The 18,799-nt window shown below is 53.0% G+C and overlaps 1 protein-coding gene across 4 annotated transcripts; it reads left to right on the top strand.

Moving 5' to 3' along the window:
* The first annotated feature begins 9,117 nt into the window (after positions 1–9,117).
* SLC30A2 (solute carrier family 30 member 2) lies at positions 9,118–15,464 on the top strand. Of its 4 annotated transcripts, none has more exons than XM_073903138.1 (8): positions 9,118–9,269; positions 9,953–10,173; positions 10,871–11,017; positions 11,755–11,908; positions 12,650–12,806; positions 13,536–13,641; positions 14,700–14,834; positions 15,260–15,398. In XM_073903138.1, the coding sequence occupies exons 1-8, from the start codon at positions 9,220–9,222 to the stop codon at positions 15,268–15,270; spliced, it is 981 nt and encodes a 326-aa protein (XP_073759239.1). In that variant the 5' UTR covers positions 9,118–9,219; the 3' UTR covers positions 15,271–15,398. The 4 variants fall into 4 exon arrangements, with proteins under 4 accessions (XP_073759239.1, XP_073759240.1, XP_073759238.1 ...); XM_073903137.1 differs by having other exon boundaries at positions 9,131–9,269; positions 15,324–15,461; XM_025856918.2 differs by having other exon boundaries at positions 9,135–9,269; positions 15,319–15,464.
* The last annotated feature ends 3,335 nt before the right edge of the window (positions 15,465–18,799 follow it).

Raw genomic sequence — 18,799 nt, forward strand, 5'->3', positions numbered from 1 at the left:
ATTCTTTACTCACCTGGTAAGGTTTCTGAGAACCCTGTAAGCAGGTATCAGGTCAAATTTTCAAGGGGTTTTATTGGCTTCATGTTTCATAAAGTCAGCCTTACTTCCTTAGAGCTGTCAGGTGATATCTGAGTCTATTCAGGTCTCTCTCAAAAATGACACTCCAGTTAACACCTTTGTAAAATAACCAATGTTCCCAATGGTGTCCTGTTACAAGGAGAAGAGATTTTTATTGAACTTAGGAAAATAACTATGATTGCCATGAATGAAAGAATACTCACTGAGACTTTTTGAATTTCAGAAGGTTCAGATAGAGAAGTTAAGTGCTTCAGGGCACCCGGTGGCTCAGTCGGTTGAGCTTCTGACTCTCGATTTCAGCTCAGGTCATGATCTTGGGGACGTGAGATCGAGCCCCACATCAGATCAGGTCTGCTTATGATTCTCTCCCTCTGCCCCCCACCCCCTGCTTGCATGTGTGCATGCGTGTGCGTGTGTATGCGTGCATGTGCGCTTTCTCTATCTAAAAAAAACAAACAGGGCGCCTGGGTGGTTCAGTTGGTTAAGCGACTGCCTTTGGCTCAGGTCATGATCCTGGAGTCCCGGGATCGAGTCCCGCATCGGGCTCCCTGCTCAGCGGGGAGTCTGCTTCTCCCTCTGACCCTCTTCCCTCTCATGCTCTCTCTCTCTCTCATTCTCTCTCTCAAATGAATAAATAAAATCTTTAAAAAAAATAAAAATAAAAAATAAAAAAACAAACAAACAAAATTTAAATATCTTAGGAGAAAGTTTCCTTAATCTGGAAGAGCAAACATTAGAGAGCCAACAATGTTTTGTTTTGTTTTTTCAAGATCTTATTTATTTGAGAGAGAGGGAGAGAGCATGAGCAGGGGGAGGGGCAGAGGGAGAGGGAGACAAGCTGACTGCACTGAGCAGGGAGCCCTACTAACCCAGGACCCTGGGATCATGACCTGAGCCAAAGGCAGACACTTAACCCTACTGAGCCACCCAGGTGCCCCAAGAAAGCCAGCAATATTTTAATTTTTTTAAAAAGATTTTATTTATTTATTTGACAGAGAGAGACACAGCGAGAGAGGGAACACAAGCAGGGGGAGTAGGAGAGGGAGAAGCAGGCTTCCCGCAGAGCAGGGAGCCCGATGTGGGACTCGATTCCAGGATCCTGGGATCATGACCTGAGCCGAAGGCAGACGCTTAACGACTGAGCCACCCAGGCGCCCAAGCCAGCAATATTTTAAAGAGGAGTCACAAAAACTATAATCATTTTCCTCAGTTCATTTAGTTCTATGTTACTAATTTTTGTTCAGTTTGAATGCAGCTTTTTAGTTCTGGAAATTCTTACCCATTTCAGTTTTATGATCTTAAAGATATCAAATACCTGTATTTGTCAAAAGCCCTTTTTATGAATCTCCTTGAATATGAAACACATTTTGCAAAAGCATCAGAACAATAACTATAAATGACAAAGAACTCAGAAATGGACATTGTTAATGACCTGATATGAGAGTTCATTATGATGCAGTTGACAAGGAAATTCAGTTATTTCTGTGACACATCAAATCTCAGTGAAGTTTCTTAAAAACTGTAGAAAGTTTCAAAGCACCTGTCTAAATAGGATTTCAGATCATCAAAGACCTGCTAGAGACAAAACATAGAAACTGGTTTTTCTGGGCAGACAAAGGAAAGAAAAAACAACTTTGTTTACATTTTCTTATCAAGAACAGACCAACAATCCAAGGAAACTTAGTCTCTTTAAAAGAGAGAAAGCAGAATTTCAATCTTATACCAGTGTACTTTTAAAATTCATTCATTTCGGGGCGCCTGGGTGGCTCAGTCGTTAAGCGTCTGCCTTCGGCTCAGGTAATGATCCCGGGGTCCTGGGATCGAGCCCCACATCGGGCTCCCTGCTCCGTGGGAAGCCTGCTTCTCCCTCTCCCACTCCCCCTGCTTTGTGTTCCGTCTCTCGCTGTGTCTCTCTCTGTCAAATAAATAAATAAAATCTTTAAAAAATAAAATAAAATTCACTCATTTCAATCTTAGTTTGTCCTGACCACACATAAAATTCCTTTCCAAAGATTTCCCTTCATAAACCTTCCACAACTTTCTTTTGCATTCGGATTTTGTCCCAAGCCATTTCTCTCCAAACAACGGGTTTCATTTTAGGACAAAATTACTTTCTTTTTCCCTTCAACAAAAATGTATTTCCGTTCCTTACATCTTTCTTACACATCTCTTACTTTCCTGCTTACAGAGTTGCTTCCCTTATTTCCATCAGTCTTAATTACATTTAGCAGAATTTTGAACTGTTAGGATCCTTAGTCTCCAGCAAAAGCTAAGTAGTAGCCAATTGTGAACTGCTACATCAGAATTCTTTAGATGGCAAATTTATGAATCAATTAAGCACAAAGCCTGTTCTTCAAATATCCTTAGTTCCTCTGCAATAAGAAGTCAAAACCACAAACCTACATTCAGTAATCAATGCTTTAGCACTCCATTCTATTTGGAAAAGACCTAGATGTCCGATGAATTCAATCCAATCTATCATCCAAGCAAAACTTTAAAGTTTCAGGTTACCAAAGACTATCTTAACAATTACCCATGAAAACTTTGAGACAGAAAAATTAACCATCATTGGGGCGCCTGGGTGGCTCAGTCGTTAAGCGTCTGCCTTCGGCTCAGGTCATGATCCCAGGGTCCTGGGATCGAGCCCCGCATCGGGCTCCCTGCTCCGTGGGAAGCCTGCTTCTCCCTCTCCCACTCCCCCTGCTTGTGTTCCCTCTCTCGCTGTGTCTCTCTCTGTCAGATAAATTAATAAAATCTTAAAAAAAATAAAAAAAAAATTAACCATCATTTTAAGTTATCATTTTGCTGACAAATTGCAACAGAGATAACACAAGCTTATTTGACCTTCAGCAAAACTTGGTAGAATAAAGGTTCTAATTAATTTAAATACCGACTTACGTTCCACTTGGGTTCACTTAAAAGTCAATCAATTTGTTCCCCATTGCCAGTTTTTAACTGGGGCACTGGTGGGGAAATCTGAAGCGGGCGGTTTAAGTCTGAAGGGGTGCTCTTCACTCCTTGACAGCGAGGGTAGAAGGAGGAGCCGGTGGATGGTATAGGAACCAGTTATGCAGGCGGCACCCAAGGTGGTGCTGAAACAGGAGGAGAAGGAGGCAGAAGAGATGAAGTGCTGCCAGAGGGCAGAAAAAGAGGGTTCCTGGTTCTAAAGCTCACCAGTTCGGACAGATGAGCAAACGCCATGTTTTTTCACCAACAAGAGGAAATAGGCAGTCCCTGTCAGGCCGGAGAAGACAGGAAGCATCCCTGAAACAGAAGGAGTTTTGGCAGCTGCTTGGGAATATTCCTTAAAGTCCTTGTTTGGAGGTAGACTAACCACAGTTGGCTCCAATTATTATAGCCATTAACACAGGAAACGAATGAGGGAGAAGCCCCCACAGACAGCAAGAGGAACCTGGGTCTATTGGGAGGAGGAACAGTGAGAAGAGTCAGCATCCAATATGTCAGGAGGTGGCTGGTTAGCAGTCAAACACATTCTGTAAGAGGCTCTTAGGTCAAGGTCCTGATTTAGGGCTATGAAACTGAACAAGACCTATATGGGACTTCCCACCATTTAAGTTCAGCAAAGGAGGTCAAGCTGGAAAATAGTATTATAAGAAAGAGGTCCGTGAGAGGGTCATATCTCTTGATCTGGGAGTTTGTCAAATTTGGTCCAGCTTTTAAGAACACAGCCCAAGGTGAGTCCAAAGGAAGAGAGGGGGTCCCATTGTGAGAAAGACTGGCTGCCGATCCCCAAAGGGGTGCCCTCGCCAAAGAGAATGGAGATCCCACTCGTGGTCACCATTTCATTCAGGAGCTCTGCTGAGCTGAGAACGGACCAGACCTATATGAGGCAACTGATCCTCCTGGTGGTGTCCTACCACAGAAAGGGGTAGTGGCAAATGGGTAGTGGCAAATGGCCACTTCCTGTGGCGGTGTCCCCTGGCAGCAGGTAGAGCCTGATGCTATTTGGCCAGACCGGGTGGGAAAAAGGAGGGGGAGGACTGACCACTCAGATGCATGGGAACACGTTTGCCCACTGATCAAGATGGCAGCTGGGCCCTAGCAAACAGAGGAAAAGGGGCAGAGGCTGAAAGAGGCGAGGTGGCCTAGAGCCAGCCAGCATCAGGAAAAGGTCCCAACCGAGTCCCTAACATGCGGGGTTCTCTGGGGGAGCAGCCCATTGTGCTGGACTTTGGGAGCAGACCTCGGGAGGGAGTGAGAAAGCAGAGGAAAGGGGTCCTTCCTCACAGGCCCGACAGTCTGACCTGTTCGACCTTAGACCTTCAGACCACACCAGGAGCCATCCTGGCCGCAGGGCTTCAGTTATCTGGGAGGTACCAGGGTTACCAGGGTTAGACTGAAGCGGGCCTGAAAAGGGAAAGGAGAGGGAGAGAAGGGTCCCTCCCAAGGGCAGAAGGGGCAATCTCTCACCCTTCAGGCCACGGGTGGTCCAACTGGTTCCCCCTCGGGGCTTTGGATCTCCTTAAGCAGGAACCTCAGAAACAAGTTCAGTTCCCCAAGCAGTGCTAGGGTTGGTCCACTGAGGGAAAGTCCTGAGAGATTCCCAGAGAATCCGGGGAGAGTCCCAGACCAGCAAACGCTCCTCATGCAGTGTTCCCCCAGATGTGTGTTGGGTGGGGAGGCCACCAAGTCTCTCCATATGGGCCACCAAATGTGGTATGTAAACGGGGTGTCTCTCCTGATCAGATGAGAGCCCCCAAATTTGGGGCGACTGATGTGGGGGGTAGCTGGTGGTGCAGGCGATGACAAGAATTCACCTGTAGCAGAACAAAGGAGATAGAAGTTTACTGATTACTGAATACAAGGGAGCAGAGGTGAGGCTGTCTGCAAGGGGGCAGTGGGTGGAAGCTGTTTATAAAGGGGGCGATGAGGAGGTGTGGTGATGTATGGAATCTTCCCCTCTTTGGTAGCTGTGTCTCGTTGTAAGTAGCGCATTGGCTAGTTCGGGCCTATGGGTATTTTGAGGTGGGTCGCCTGATGGGCCTGTCTGTATTCAGCCAGGTGGTTGCTGTGAGCCCTTTCGACATTCCATCGCTCAAGCCTGTTTGCCTAAAAGCGGCCTCTACACAAATTGTGTATTATACACAAGTAAACAAAACAAGCTGTAGAGTTTAAGAAACTGCTGCATAAAAGAAAGAAAGAAAGAAAGAGAAAGAAAGAAAGAGAAAGAAAAAGAAAGAAAGAAAGAAAGAAAGAAAGAAAGAAAGAAAGAAAGAAAGAAAGAAAGAAGAAAGAAAGAAAGAGAAAGAAGAAAGAAAGAAAGAAAGGAAAGAAAAGAAAGAAAGAAAGAAAGAAGAAAGAAAAGAAAGAAAGAAAGAAAGAAAGAAGAAAGAAAGAAAGAAAAAAGAAAAAGAAAAGAAAAGAAAGAAAAGAAAGAAAGAAAAGAAAGAAAGAAAAAGAAAGAAAGAAAGAAAGAAAGAAAGAAAGAAAGAAAGAAAGAAAGAAAAAGAAACTGCTGCATAATGAAGTTCTGTGTTGCTACTGTGCAAGGCAAGAAAAAGAACATTGCCAGCCCCTGGAAGTCCCATGTGGCCCCCTCCTTGGAGGTAGCCATTATCGTGTCCTTTTTTGATAATCACACACTTGTTTTTCTTTATAGTCCTGAAGTATCTTCCTATAGAAGACCGAAGGCATTTGCAGCCAGAAAGAGAGGGGTGTTCATTATTTTGAAATCACAAGAGTCAGTATTACAACCTGTCCACATTCTGCCTCCAGATTTCTTCCGCAGTTTGCTGATAACGTGAGAAACAGGCCTATCAGTCCACTATCTTGTCACTTATCACAGAGAAGAGGGAAGGCAGTCAAAGCTAGTCAAGTTTTAATTCCAGGGAGGTATGTCTTGATTGCAAATGGGAGGATCTCTACTTTGCCCCACAAAGGGCTCTGCTTGTCCTCCCAAACCAGAACACTTAAGGGTAGTAGGAAGGGTTCTTGATCAAAAACTTAAAGATCATGCTGTACGAGAGGAAAGCTTCAAAGGGGTTATTCCAATGAATCCTCAATATGGTTTCATAGCCTGCTGCAGTAGAATCACCAGAAAAGGTTTATTTTTCCCTAAACCTCTAATTCGGAAAATTTCAAACATAGGAAATAGTATAATGTACCCATCAGTCAGTTTCAACAGGTTTTGACACATTTGTTTCTTCTCTATCATTCCCCAGTCCCAGCACTGGGATTATTTGGGGACAAATCCCAGATATCATATCATTTTATCCTTCAACACTTTAGATAAAGTACTCTTTTTTAAAAAAAGATTTATTTATTTGAGAGAGAGCATGCGCTGGAGTGGGAGGAGGGGCAAAGGGAGAGGGGGAGAGGGAATCTCAAGCAGACCATGCTGAGCGTGGAGCCCAACACCGGGCCGGATCCGACAACCCTGAGATCGTGACCCCAGCAGAAATCAAGAGTCAGATGCTTAGCAGACTGAGCCACCCAGGAGCCCCCGGAAATGATATTTATTTAAAATAAAATTCCTCAGGGGGTGCCTGGGTGGCTCAGTCGTTAAGCGTCTGCCTTCAGCTCAGGTCATGATCCCAGAGTCCTGGGATGGAGCCCCGCATCGGGCTCCCTGCTCAGCGGGGCTTGAAGTCTACTTCTCCCTCTCCCACTCCCCCTGCTTGTGTTCCCTCTCTCGCTGTGTCTCTCTCTGTCAAATAAATAAAATCTTTTTTTTAAAGATTTTATTTATTTACTTGAGAGAGAGAAAATGAGAGACAGAGAGCATGAGAGGGAAGAGGGTCAGAGGGAGAAGCAGACTCCTAGCTGAGCAGGGAGCCCGATGCTGGACTCGATCCCGGGACTCCAGGATCATGACCTGAGCCGAAGGCAGTGGCTTAACCAACTGAGCCACCCAGGTGCCCACAAATAAATCAAATCTTTAAAAAAATAAAATAAAATTCCTCAGGTTGAGGTCTGAGAACTGCTAGGTCATTCATGTAGACCTCCTGGCAATCTCTGGAGCCAGGTATATAATAATATAAGTGGACCTAGCGCTTTTTCACTATATCAAAGTCTTGGCTGGTCAAACTCTTGCAAATCAATTAAAGTGCATCTTGGAAAGTATTAATTTAAAGGAAATCTGACAATTTTTTTTTAAGATTTTATTTATTTATTTGACAGAGAGAGAGACAGCGAGAGCAGGAACACAAGCAGGGGGAGTGGGCGAGGGAGAAGCAGGCTTCCCGCGGAGCAGGGAGCCCGATGCAGGGCTCGATCCCAGGACCCTGGGATCATGACCTGAGCCGAAGGCAGACGCTTAACGACTGAGCCACTCAGGCGCCCCTGACAATTTTTTTAATAAAATGAATATATACATCTGAATCCAATTTGTAAATCTGCATTTATTGAGAACTTACAATGTGCTCTGCATCGAAGGAAACGAAGGACATAAAAATACGCTTTTTAAAGCATAAACATTTTTCCATCAAATAAGTTATAAGATTCTTTTTTTAAAAAAGATTTTATTTATTTATTTGCAAGAGAGAGTGCGTAAGGGGGGGGAGCAGAGGGACAGGGACAAACAGACCCCTCAATGGGACGCTGGACCCCAGGACCCTGGGATCGTGACCCCAGCCGAAGTCAGATACTTAACAGACTGAGCTACCCAGGCACCCCATGTTATAAGATTCTGATTGAGTTGGTTTGATGCAGCGTTTTGGGAACCTACATTTTAACACGTTTTCCAGGTACTGCTGGATCTACTGGTTCTTAGACTATACCAGGAAAAGCACAAAGCTTAAGGTAAACGTTTTTCACACCCAGCGTCCAGAGGGGGTGGAAAGGCACTCAGTGGGTACCCAGTCTAGGTAGGCACGGTGCTGTCACCCTCACTCCTTGCACTGGTCTCCAAATAAAATGACTCTTGTCCGGGAGAGACTGAAGGAACCCTCTTTATCCCCCGTGGTGTGGGCAAGTGGCTTGCACGTCAGACACTTGTCTATGTGAAGGGACATAGCCAGGCCATGGTCACCTAGACCAAGGGCATTGGGGATGATGGAGTGACTGGGAGAGAGGTCAGCAGTCCAAAGTTCTTTCTATATAATGGGCCCCTATCAGAGTCCACCCATAAGGCTAGACCATAACGTCCTGACACCCCCTACCCCCTGCCCCGGAACGGAACCGCCGTGAGAAGACGCAGCTTAAATTGGGGGGGGGGGGCACCGAGCCAACACAGACAGGCCAGCTTCTCCCGTGGAACACCACGTCCAGCGCCTTGCTGGGGCTTCTGTGAGCTGTTGCAGGGCAAGGAAGGGAGGGTGGTGGTGGTGGCCGTTCCTCGCAGATGGTGACTGCTGCTGAAAGGCCACACGGCTCTAGTAGGGGTGGAGATAAAGCTACTCCAGATAGTGATCGGAGCGCGCGGACCGCAGGAACTGGCGCTGCTTCGGTGGCTAGGAGGGGTCCATCAGTCACAGCCAGTCCTAAGGAGGGCTCCTGCCCCAGCCCGAGGGCACGCATGTCCCGACCCCAGGAGACCCCTAGCCTGAGCGGAAGAACGCAGCCAACCTCGGGAGTCTCCAGCCTGAAGGGAAGACACGCCTAGCCTCAGGAGCCACATTCCTGCTCTCAGGGGACCCAAAGCGGATTTCCGCAAACCCCCAGGTCCGAAGACGCCTCGGCGGGATGCGGCCAGCCGCGCGCGGGGGAGAGTGCGCGCAGCCGTCGCCCAGTCCCAAGTCACGCGGGGTCGGCTCGTCGGGCCCCAGGGGCGCTGGAGACGGGGTGCTTGGGGGCAGCGCCGGGGAACCCTTTGCAGCCGGCCTCCCCTCCCCCTTCCCCGCGGGCTTTTGCACACGACGCGCAGCGAGCCGCTTCACACGGGGTGGCCGGGGCCGGATAAAGCGGGCGGGCGCGGGGCGCAGCGTTCGGCGCGGACGGGCTGGAGCGGCCGGAGCGGTAGCGGGACGGCCCCAGCGCGGCCCGGGCGGGAGCTGCCTCGCGAAGCAGCCGGCGGGCGAGGGGCGCGGGCGCACGGGCGGCGGGGGCGGCGGGGGCGGCGCGCGGGGCCTTCGGGGCAGGTGGGCGCGCGCTGCGCAGCGTCCCGCGCGCAACTTTCAGGGCGCACTGGGCGCGGCGGCCGCGCGCGGCTTCCCGGATCCAGCGCGCGGCGCGCGGGGCCGCATGGAGCCCACCGAGAAGCAGCATCTGGTGGACGCCAGGCCCGGAGCCCGGTAAGGCGAGAGCCTGCGGAGCGGCGGGGATTTGAGCGGCACCGGACGCATCTCCTGGTTTGCGGTTTACCGTGGACGGTTTTGCCGGCGGCTTGAACCGGGACCGCACAGAGGGGGCGGAGGGAGGGGAGGGAAAGGGGAAATCGAGCTTGGGTAGGGGGAACCACTCTCCCCCCCCGCCCCGCCCCCTCGAGGCTGAGCACAGATCCTGACCCCTGCCCGCTAGTGGGCAGCCGCATGCCTGGAGCCCCGCCCTTGGCCCAACACTTTGCCCCCGGGCAGCCCCGCCCTGGGAGGCCCTGTGTCCCCAAGTGCACAAGAGGGGCATCTGCCCTTCTCCCTGAGCCTGAGCTCTGTTCCTTCTCCGTGCTTGGCTGCACTGGCCTTGCCCCTTGGCCACGTCCCAAGGTCTTTGCCTCCTCCAGCTTTGTCACGGGTGGGGTGGGGGAGGAGGGAACACCCTGGGCTAAGACCCCAAGACTCCTGGACTGGTCATTTCCCCAGCACCCCACTCCAGACACGAGTTTCTGGTCACTCCTCAGGGACTGTCGAGCTTGGAGTGCCCTTAACTATTCTTTGAATTGGAACGTTTGCCAAGGCCCCACAGAGAGAGAGGACTGGAGTCAGCCCTCCTTGCCCCCAACTCAGAGCTGAGTGTGCCTTCTCCCATCCTCTCTGGCCAGGTCTTACACGGGATCTCTGTGGCAGGAGGGGACTGGCTGGATCCCACTGCCCCCGTCCGGCCTGGACTTGCAGGCCATTGAGCTAGTCACTGAGAATAATCACTACTGTCATGCCCAGAAGGGTCCTGGCAGTCACTTCGACCCCATGAAGGAGCGGGCCCGGCGACAGCTTTATGTGGCCTCTGCCATCTGCCTGGTGTTCATGATTGGGGAAGTCGTTGGTAAGAACTTTTGGGCTAATTAAATGAAATTGGGTGCATGGATAGTCTCATGATCCAAAAGGCTTTTCTCCAGGATGTTCCCAGTCATATTAATACTCATAGCCTCCGGGCATCTGTCTGGCTCAGTCGGTAGAGCATGCACCGCTTGATCTCAGGGTCGTGAGTTCAAGCCCCACATTGGGTGTGGAGCCTGCTTAATTAAAAAGAAACTACTAATAGCCCCACTTCTTGAACATTCACTATGCTGAGTCTTTTACATGCAGGTTGTCTCATCCAGTCCTCATGACAAGCTTGTACGGTCATGTGGGTGTTGTTATTCTTTTACAGATGATGAAACTGAGGCACACTAGGGTTAAGTAATCTGCCCAAGATCATGTACAACCAGTGTGTAAGGGATGGCCTGAATGCCTAGAAGGAAAGAGCATTTCCTGAGCGCCTCCTATGCTTTCCAGGCCCTATTTGACCTTGATTTTCACAGTCACCCTCTAAGTCGATAGTGTCAGTCCCATTTCACAGAAGTTGGGGCTCAGAGAAAGTCTCTTGCCCATGGTTACCCCGCTAATGGGTGGAGAGGTCCCAAATCCATGGTCTTTCTCCAGAGCCCGTGGTTTCCCTGCTGCACACGCACACAGTCTGGGAGGTTGGCTCCACGGGGAGCTGATAAGGCCCCTCCATCTCCCTGGTCCTGCCCCTGCAGGTGGGTACCTAGCTCACAGCTTGGCAGTCATGACCGATGCAGCCCACTTGCTCACTGACTTTGCCAGCATGCTCGTCAGCCTCTTTTCTCTCTGGATGTCCTCCCGACCAGCCACCAAGACTATGAACTTCGGCTGGCAGCGAGCCGGTGAGGACCCTGGTTGGGGTGGGAATGGGGTTGGAAAAGGGGGCGGGTCAAGACGTGTGTTCTTTGGTGGCTGCAACAGGTGGATCCCTGAGTGAGGCCAGGAGGGTGACTGGGTTGGGGGAAGAGGTTGTCCGTTTTGGCTTCTGTCTTCTGGTAGCTCCCAGTCTGATGGGGGAGCCCTGGTCCCCTGTCCTCTGGGAACTTCCAGTCTGCAGGGAAGGAGAGTTCACCTTCCTAAGAAATGAAATGGCCAGACTTCAAGAAGAAATGACTGTGTATGGCATTAACTCTGCACAGAATTCCATGTGGAATAATTTCCCGGGCAGGGAAAGGTCAGCAAAGCCTTCTGGAAGATAGAGGCTTTAAGGCCCCTTTAGTTCATCTCTGGGCTGCACTGTCATTTTCCTCGTGGTGGGAGATGGCCCAGTCTCTCCTCAGAAGCCTCAGTTTGTCAGCTGAGCAATAGGTATATATTTTAGTAAGTCAGTTTTTTTACATGTAAAACAAAAAGGGTTGACCCAGGTGACCTCTTCAGTTCCTTCTAGCTCTGATGTACTCTGACAGATGGGTGGTGAGGTGAGGCATGACCGTGCCAGCCATACCTTCAGCAGAGCCCAGGTGGATCCAGGCCCTGACTGTGCAGGGAGAGGGCAGGGAGATCCTGGAGGGATGGGGAGTCCTCCTCAGTCTTAGGGCCCCATGCTAAGATGGGTGTTGGGGGTTGGGTTGTTCCTTAGAGATCCTGGGAGCCCTGCTCTCTGTACTGTCCATCTGGGTCGTGACTGGAGTGCTGGTGTTCCTGGCGGTGGAGCGGCTTATCTCTGGGGACTATGAGATCGAAGGGGGGACCATGCTGATCACGTCGGGCTGCGCTGTGGCCGTGAATATCATGTGAGTGCGGCCTCCGTTCCCTGTGAGTCCTCCCTCCCACTTTGCACACGAACATCTGCATGCCTGTTCTCAGTGGAAGGAGGCCATGCACAGGCCGCAGGACCAGAATTTCCCTAGTGGCCTGAGCTCTGCTTCCTGGAGCACCTCAGTCCTGCCTTAGGCCTAGGCTGAGGCCATTGAGAGCTGGGAGTCTGGGCCAGCATCAACTCCACCGCCAACCCCTCCCCCCATACGTGTGTGTGAGTAAACCCGGAGCCTTCATACCCGAAATGAGAAGGCATGAGTCTAGCTCTTACAGGAGCAGATGTCCCTAGGGATAGAAACCCAAGTTCTTTTTCAAGCTGGTGTGCCTGAAATTGGTGTCAGCGAGAGGCAGGGTCTGTGGAACATGGGTGTCTTGTTTGGGCTTCCTCTCCCTGGCTCAGTGGTCTTGGGCAAGTCACTTCCCTCTCTAGGCCTCAGCTTCCCCTTCTGTGAAAGGGTGGGGGGAACTAGATGACCTCCATGGTGCCCTCCTGTTCTGAGATTTGGCATCTTTGTGCCCAGATTAGCCTGGCATTGGAGCTGAGCCCATTCTCCTGTGGTTCTCTGAACCAAGGCCAGGTGGGTTGGGATCCTCACCAGGCAAAGGGAATAGGCAGCTTGGGGATTAGGAGTTTTGTCCCACAGGCAGGCCAGCTCTCCTGGGGGGCCTCTAGCTGCTACATCAGCGAGCCCGTGGCTTTGTCTCTGCTTCTGCAGAATGGGGTTGACTCTTCACCAGTCAGGCCACGGGCACAGCCATGACACCGGCCAGCAGCAGGAGAATCCCAGTGTCCGAGCTGCCTTTATCCATGTGATTGGAGACTTTTTGCAGAGCATAGGCATCTTGGTGGCAGCCTATGTTTTATACTTCAAGGTCAGAGCTGGGGACAGAGGGAGGGAGGCTCGGGGGTGGGTGTGGGCGGGAGAGTATAGATCATCTGGGGGCTCCTCTCTACACATGGCCCTTTCCCAGGCTCTAGCTCCCTCCCAGCTGTGTGTGGAGAGGGAAGGAACATTTACCCAATGCCCACCAAGTGTCAGCACCTCTGATCTTCACAACAATCCTGAAGAGCAGCTGGTTGTGTTTTCTGCAGCTCAGAAAGGTTCAGTGACCTGGATGGTGTCACACAGCAGGGAAATTGTGGAGCCAGATTCAAACCCCCAGGCCTGTGGGCTGCCACTGCTTGGGGCAGATCACATAGAGGCAGAGGGGTGTAGTAGGTGCTGGGGTTCCAGCTTGGCTCCACCCCTTGCTAGCCGTGTGATATATAGTCCTTTGTGCCCACTGATCCTCAGTTTCTCCATCTATAAGATGAGATGTTGGACCATTGGTGTCTAAGATTCCTTTTAGTTTTGTTCACACTTCTGTCCCTTGGGCAAGGAGGGGTGGGAAGGGATTGTGCCGCATCCTGAGCTGTGATCTGCCCTGCCTGTTCTTGTGGACACAGGAGCAAAGGTAGAGAACTGGGAGACAGAGCCAGGGGGAGGCTTGTGCCCACCCTGCAGAGAGCCCCTCTCCCCGACTCAGTGCTGGGTGGGAAGGGGGAGAGAGGCCGAGGTGTTGGGTGGTGAGCCACGGCTCTGCCTTCCCCTTTTTCTGTAGCCAGAGTACAAGTATGTAGACCCCATCTGCACCTTCCTCTTCTCCATCCTGGTCTTGGGGACAACCTTGACCATCCTGAGAGATGTGCTCCTAGTGCTGATGGAAGGTAACCTGGGCTTGGGGCTCTCCTTTTGCTCTGGGCTCTCCAGCACTAACAGGTTTGGGGGGGGTGCAGGGGAGTCCCAGCACATTGGCAGGGAGCCATGGTCTGGAGCCTGGCACAGGCTGGGAAACCTCCTGGGGCCCCAGGCCGGTCTTGGCATCAAGCTGAGCCCGCAGGTGTGGCTGTTCCTAGAAATGTCCCCTGGACCGAATCTTCCCTTCCCTCTAGCCGCAAGGTGTCCCCTCCCTGCTGGGGTGTGTCCTCCCTGCCTAGTCAGGTAACTTCTAGGTGGTGTCTGTAGCACCGGACGCTCCACCCCTCCCCCATACACCTCCTCAGTCTCCCATTTGCACAGGAGGCAGACTGAGGCTCAGAAAACAAGATGGTGGGTGTTGGACAAGCCTCCCAAATGCCCTCCAGCTCAGTGCCTTCCTTTCTGAGGCCTCCGCCTCGGGGAGCACGTGGCTGGGCTTGGGGGGCTTCCTCAGTGCTGGCAAATGGTCCGCCCTGAGTTACCACATTCGCCAGCTTTCTTGTGGCCCAGGGTGGCGGGGTCATGGGGCTCTGTGCGGCCAGGGTCAGTCCGCAGTTGGGTGCTGATTTGGAGTCAGTGGGAGTGTGTGGCTGCAGGTCGGAGCATTTTCCCCAGGAGTGTGACCAACCCAGATACAAGTGACGATGTTGATGCCCCATGTGGGTGCAGGGGTCCCCAGGGTCCCTTCTCTCCTTCCAAAGAATAGTCATTGGGCACCTGCTCTGGGCCAGGCACTGTTCTAGGCCCTGAGGATACGGTGGTCAGCAAAGCAGACTGTCCCGTGCTTGTGGAATTTCCGTTTTAGAGGGGGACACGGGCAAGAGGCTGACAAGGTCATTTCAGACAGTGTCAGGTGTGAGGAGGAGAACATAAAAGGGCAATATGACGGAGATCATTTGGGGGGAGGGGGCTGCATCAGATCTGCTGGCCAAGGCGCTCTTCTGTGAGGAGGCAGCATCTGAACAGCAGGAGCCGGCAGGGGCGGGAGGGAGCAGGCTCCTTAAGCCCCTGTCCCCGCGCCCTTCAGGGACCCCCAAAGGTGTGGACTTCACAGCCGTTCGGGATCTGCTGCTGTCGGTGGAAGGCGTGGAAGCCTTGCACAGCCTGCACATTTGGGCCTTGACTGTGGCCCAGCCTGTGCTGTCGGTCCACATCGCCATCGGTGAGTGGCCAGGATCCTCAGGGCAGGGTGAGGGACAGAGGCCGCCGGAGGCCTGGGGCCAGCCCCGAGGCGCCTGATGCCCTCACACGTCTGCAGCCGCTGCTTTGAACCTGGCCCCATGCTGAGCACTTTAGAGACCTTAGTTCGTTTGGGCACCACAATCCCATTTATAGATGAAGAAACTGAGGCTGGGGCTGGGGTGGGGCGGTCACGTCACTTGCCCAGGCTTTGCCAGCGCCTAGGTGGCAGCGCATAGATTCCCAGCCTTAAAGCCACGGCTGCCCCTGCTCTCGGATTGTGCCGAGTGTGGGAACCCGAGGGTGGCCCGGTGCAGGGGTGGGATCGGGGTGGGGGGGCCTTCCTGATGCCCGTACCCTGTCCTGCTGGGGGGTAGGGAATGAGCTGGGCTCCCGATCCTTCCTCAGGGCGCGAGTGAGTAAATCGTTGTCTGGTGCCTCTCCTGGTGTGTCCTCTCGGCCCCTAGCTCAGAATGCAGATGGCCAGGCTGTGCTGAAGGCAGCCAGCACCCGCCTGCAGGGCAAGTTCCACTTCCACACCATGACCATCCAGATCGAAGACTACTCTGAGGACATGAAGGACTGTCAGGCGTGCCAAGGCCCCTCCGACTGACTGCCTGGCCAGGTGCCAACTGAGGCATGGACCGGACCTGCCGCTGGTGGGGCTGAGTGTCCCCCAGGCCCAGCCAGGACTCGGGCTCCCTGGCCGTGTTATAAAGCGGGTCCCTCTCCTGACCTCTGCTCTGTGTTGAGTGGTGAAGGAACTGTCCCCTGCCTCCGCCATCTGACTAGATAGCCAGTTTAAGGATAGAGACGTGGCAAGTGTAAAGCTAGTATGACCCCGCTCCTCCAGCTTCTGGGTTGGTGCCTGGCGGGGCTAGGTTTGGATCTAATCCTCAGCTAATGCCTTCCTACCACCAGCCTCTAGAAAGGCAGGGAGGCACAGTGAGGGCTGACAGAGGGGAGACCGGCTCCAACGTCCCCTTTCCCACCTACCTTATTCCTCATGTCAGTCTGGCCTTTGCCTCATGAATCTGTGAAGAAGTCCTTCTCCCTCTGCCTCTAACAGTGTGGTGTGGGGAGGCCTTGGGGGTTGGGGTTGTGAGGACCTTGCACTCTCCAACCCGTCCCCCTGAGGTGGGAAACCAGCAGGCCCCTGAGGCCTGCCCGTGCCTTAGTCACTTCAGTTCTGAGCCACATGTTTCCCTTTCCTGGAGAGGGGGGGCTTCTGACTGCGTCAGGACCTGGCTGGTTTCTTCTTTCCTTATTACCCCAGCCCAGGAACCCTGTGCCAACACAGTGATTCCCTTGCCCCAGATGGTGGTGGTGGGGGCAGGGCTTTCAGCATGGGTCCTGCCTCCCTTCTCTTGTCCTGATAGGGTCTCGGGGATCCCGGCCTGCCTTCCGATGTGGGATGTGTGTGGTGTGGCCTCACCTGCTCAGAACTTGAGGATGGAGGACAAAAGGGGTTGGTTGTACAACAGATGGGAGACATTGGCTTCCTGAGGTGTATGTAGATCCCCAAATTAGGGGCAGCTTGTGTTTACAAGATGTAGAGGGGAGACTTATCCCTAGTCTCACAGAGAAGGCAGCACCCCCACTCATTAGGTGGCCCTTAGGTCTCATCAGAGAAGGAGAGACTAAGAATGAACCTACCTCACAAGGTTGTTGTGAGGACTGGAGCCAAAGTTTGTTAAGCACCTAGTGTTGCTTCAAGAATGCGTACTTTGATCATCATGCTGGAAAGATGCCGCCTGAGGCCACCTTGCCAAAGAGCCAGGTGGGCTTCCTAGCCTCCCCAGGGGCAGCACTGACTTTGTCTTGACTTTGCCCTGATTCGTGGCAGGACTCTGAGGAAGGGTTGGTCACTCACCTTCCCCCGTGAACTTCTTTCTTCCCATCTATGAAATAACCTCTTGATGCCGTTCAAGCATTATCATCCAGGCTTACCTGTGATCTAGGTCAGTGGGTTCTTCAGCCCCTCAATATCTGCCGGAAGTCATGTGGCCTGGAAGTCAGAGGCGGGGGGCCGCTGGTGGCTGTGTTCTACTCCCCTCACTCTCTGGGGAATCAAGCCCCTTCTCCCCTCCAGGCCCCAGGATCCTGGATCCAAGTCCTTACACCCCTCTCAAGAGACTACTTTTACAGATAAGAAAACCAAAGCTCAGAGAGGTTGAGTCTACGAAGTCACACAGCCACTGTGAAGCAGGTCTGGGGTTTCTGCCTCAGTCACCCAGGCCTTCCTCTACAGCAGGAGCTGAAAACCTTCTGGGCTGCATGTTGGTATAGTGTGAGCCCTTGGGCCTGGCAGTGCCCTCCATGGGTAAGGCCATGCCAAGGCAGTTCAGTGTCTAGGTGCCGAAGTGGGAAGGGGGAAGAGTGCCTCTTTCTTTTGGCTGGACCTGGCACTTAGAACCCTCCCTACCCTGGGAAGGCTGCCTGGGCCACAGCTGTGTGCTTCCTCACCCACCTTCAACTGTTTCTTGATCCTGGGCCAGAATGCCTTCCCTCCTCTTAAACTCCCAGGCCTCCCTCCACCTCAGTAATCTAGCAGCCCCATGCCTCCCAAGGGAGAGCCCTCTCTGCACCCCAGCTGTGACTGGTTCCAGGGAGGACCTGAGTCATCCAGGGGCCAGAGGTCAAGCTGGCGGATGGGGCGGGAGGCCATGGAGAAGCCCTGGGGGACAGCATGTTCTGGCCGGCCAGGGTGAGCTAGTCACGAGAGTTTCCAAAGTGGCGGGGCCATCAAAGCAAGAAAACACCTGACACCCTGGACCTGGGCTGGACCCATCACCCCCACCTCTCTAGGGTCACCCCATTCCCCCTGTGCAGCTGCCGTAGGGGTATTTATAGCCCGAGCATGAGGGGGCAAGGACACGCACTTTATTTCGGAAGTGATAATTCCAGTTCCAGGTGGATGAACCCTGGAGAACCCAGCAGCCCTTCCCCCACTCCACTGCCATGGCCAGGGTGCTCCCGACAACCCCATCTCCCACCCAGCCCACCTAGAAATGGCTTCTTAGTTCTGAGTATGTGGGCCAAAGGAGTGGGGCTGTTCTTTCAAATTCTTCCCCCCAGTTTTTAGACCTCGGGCTGCAGCCCACCAACACTCCACATCCCTTTGCCCGGTCACCCGTTGACCAAAGGGGCCGCTTAGGACGCCATTCCCTTTCGGGGAAGACGGAGCGCGGTGCGGCGCTGACCTCTAGTGGTCGTGGCTGGTAATGCAAAGCGCTGAGCTGGGCCGGCACGGACCCCTGGCGTTCTCATCCTCCTCCCCCGGCCCCTGCTCTGCCAGATCCGGCAGGAAGCCCGGAAACTGGCTTTTCAGCGCTTCTTCATGCGAAGATCGCGCCTGGCAACCCAGGGCATCTGCGGGTAGCTGCCTTACTGCCGGACTAGGAACCCGGGGGTGGGGGACGGAGTTGTCTCACTTGGCACACTGTCCACAATCCTGACTACCGCACAGGGCCAGGCACGCGGTTGATGTCTTCTATCCGTCAAATACTTGGGAAGCACCTGCCAGGCCGGAGAGAAGAGGACATGGCCCTGCCCTCCCGGGGCTTCCTGGCTGGTCCTGGGGCCTAACCCTGTACCTCGCAAAGCAGCATGAACAGTGTGGGAATCACCCAGCTGTGAAAGCGCAGAGGACCTGGGGCGGGGATGGGGGTCAGGCAAGTCTGTGGAGGAGGCAGAGATTTGAAAGGTAGAACTCAGCTTCCGCAGAGAAGCCGAGAAAGACATCCCAGGCAAAGGATCAGTGATGGGTGAGGACACAGTCGCAGAGCAAGCGCCTGGCACCTGTGACCTGCCACTAGCGGCTGGACTGGAGGGTGGGGCGAGGCCCCGCAGCTCGGGGTGTTGGACTCATTGGCTAATAGGGATCTGACGTGTTGGCTGGCAGCCTTGATTGGCTCTCCAGATGTCCCAAGGGAGGGGGATGGACAC

Source organism: Callorhinus ursinus, unplaced genomic scaffold (assembly GCF_003265705.2).
Source record: "Callorhinus ursinus isolate GAN/ISIS: 27379988/994484 unplaced genomic scaffold, GSC_fseal_2.0 scaffold18, whole genome shotgun sequence".
In the NCBI taxonomy this organism is placed as follows: Eukaryota; Metazoa; Chordata; class Mammalia; order Carnivora; family Otariidae; genus Callorhinus; species Callorhinus ursinus.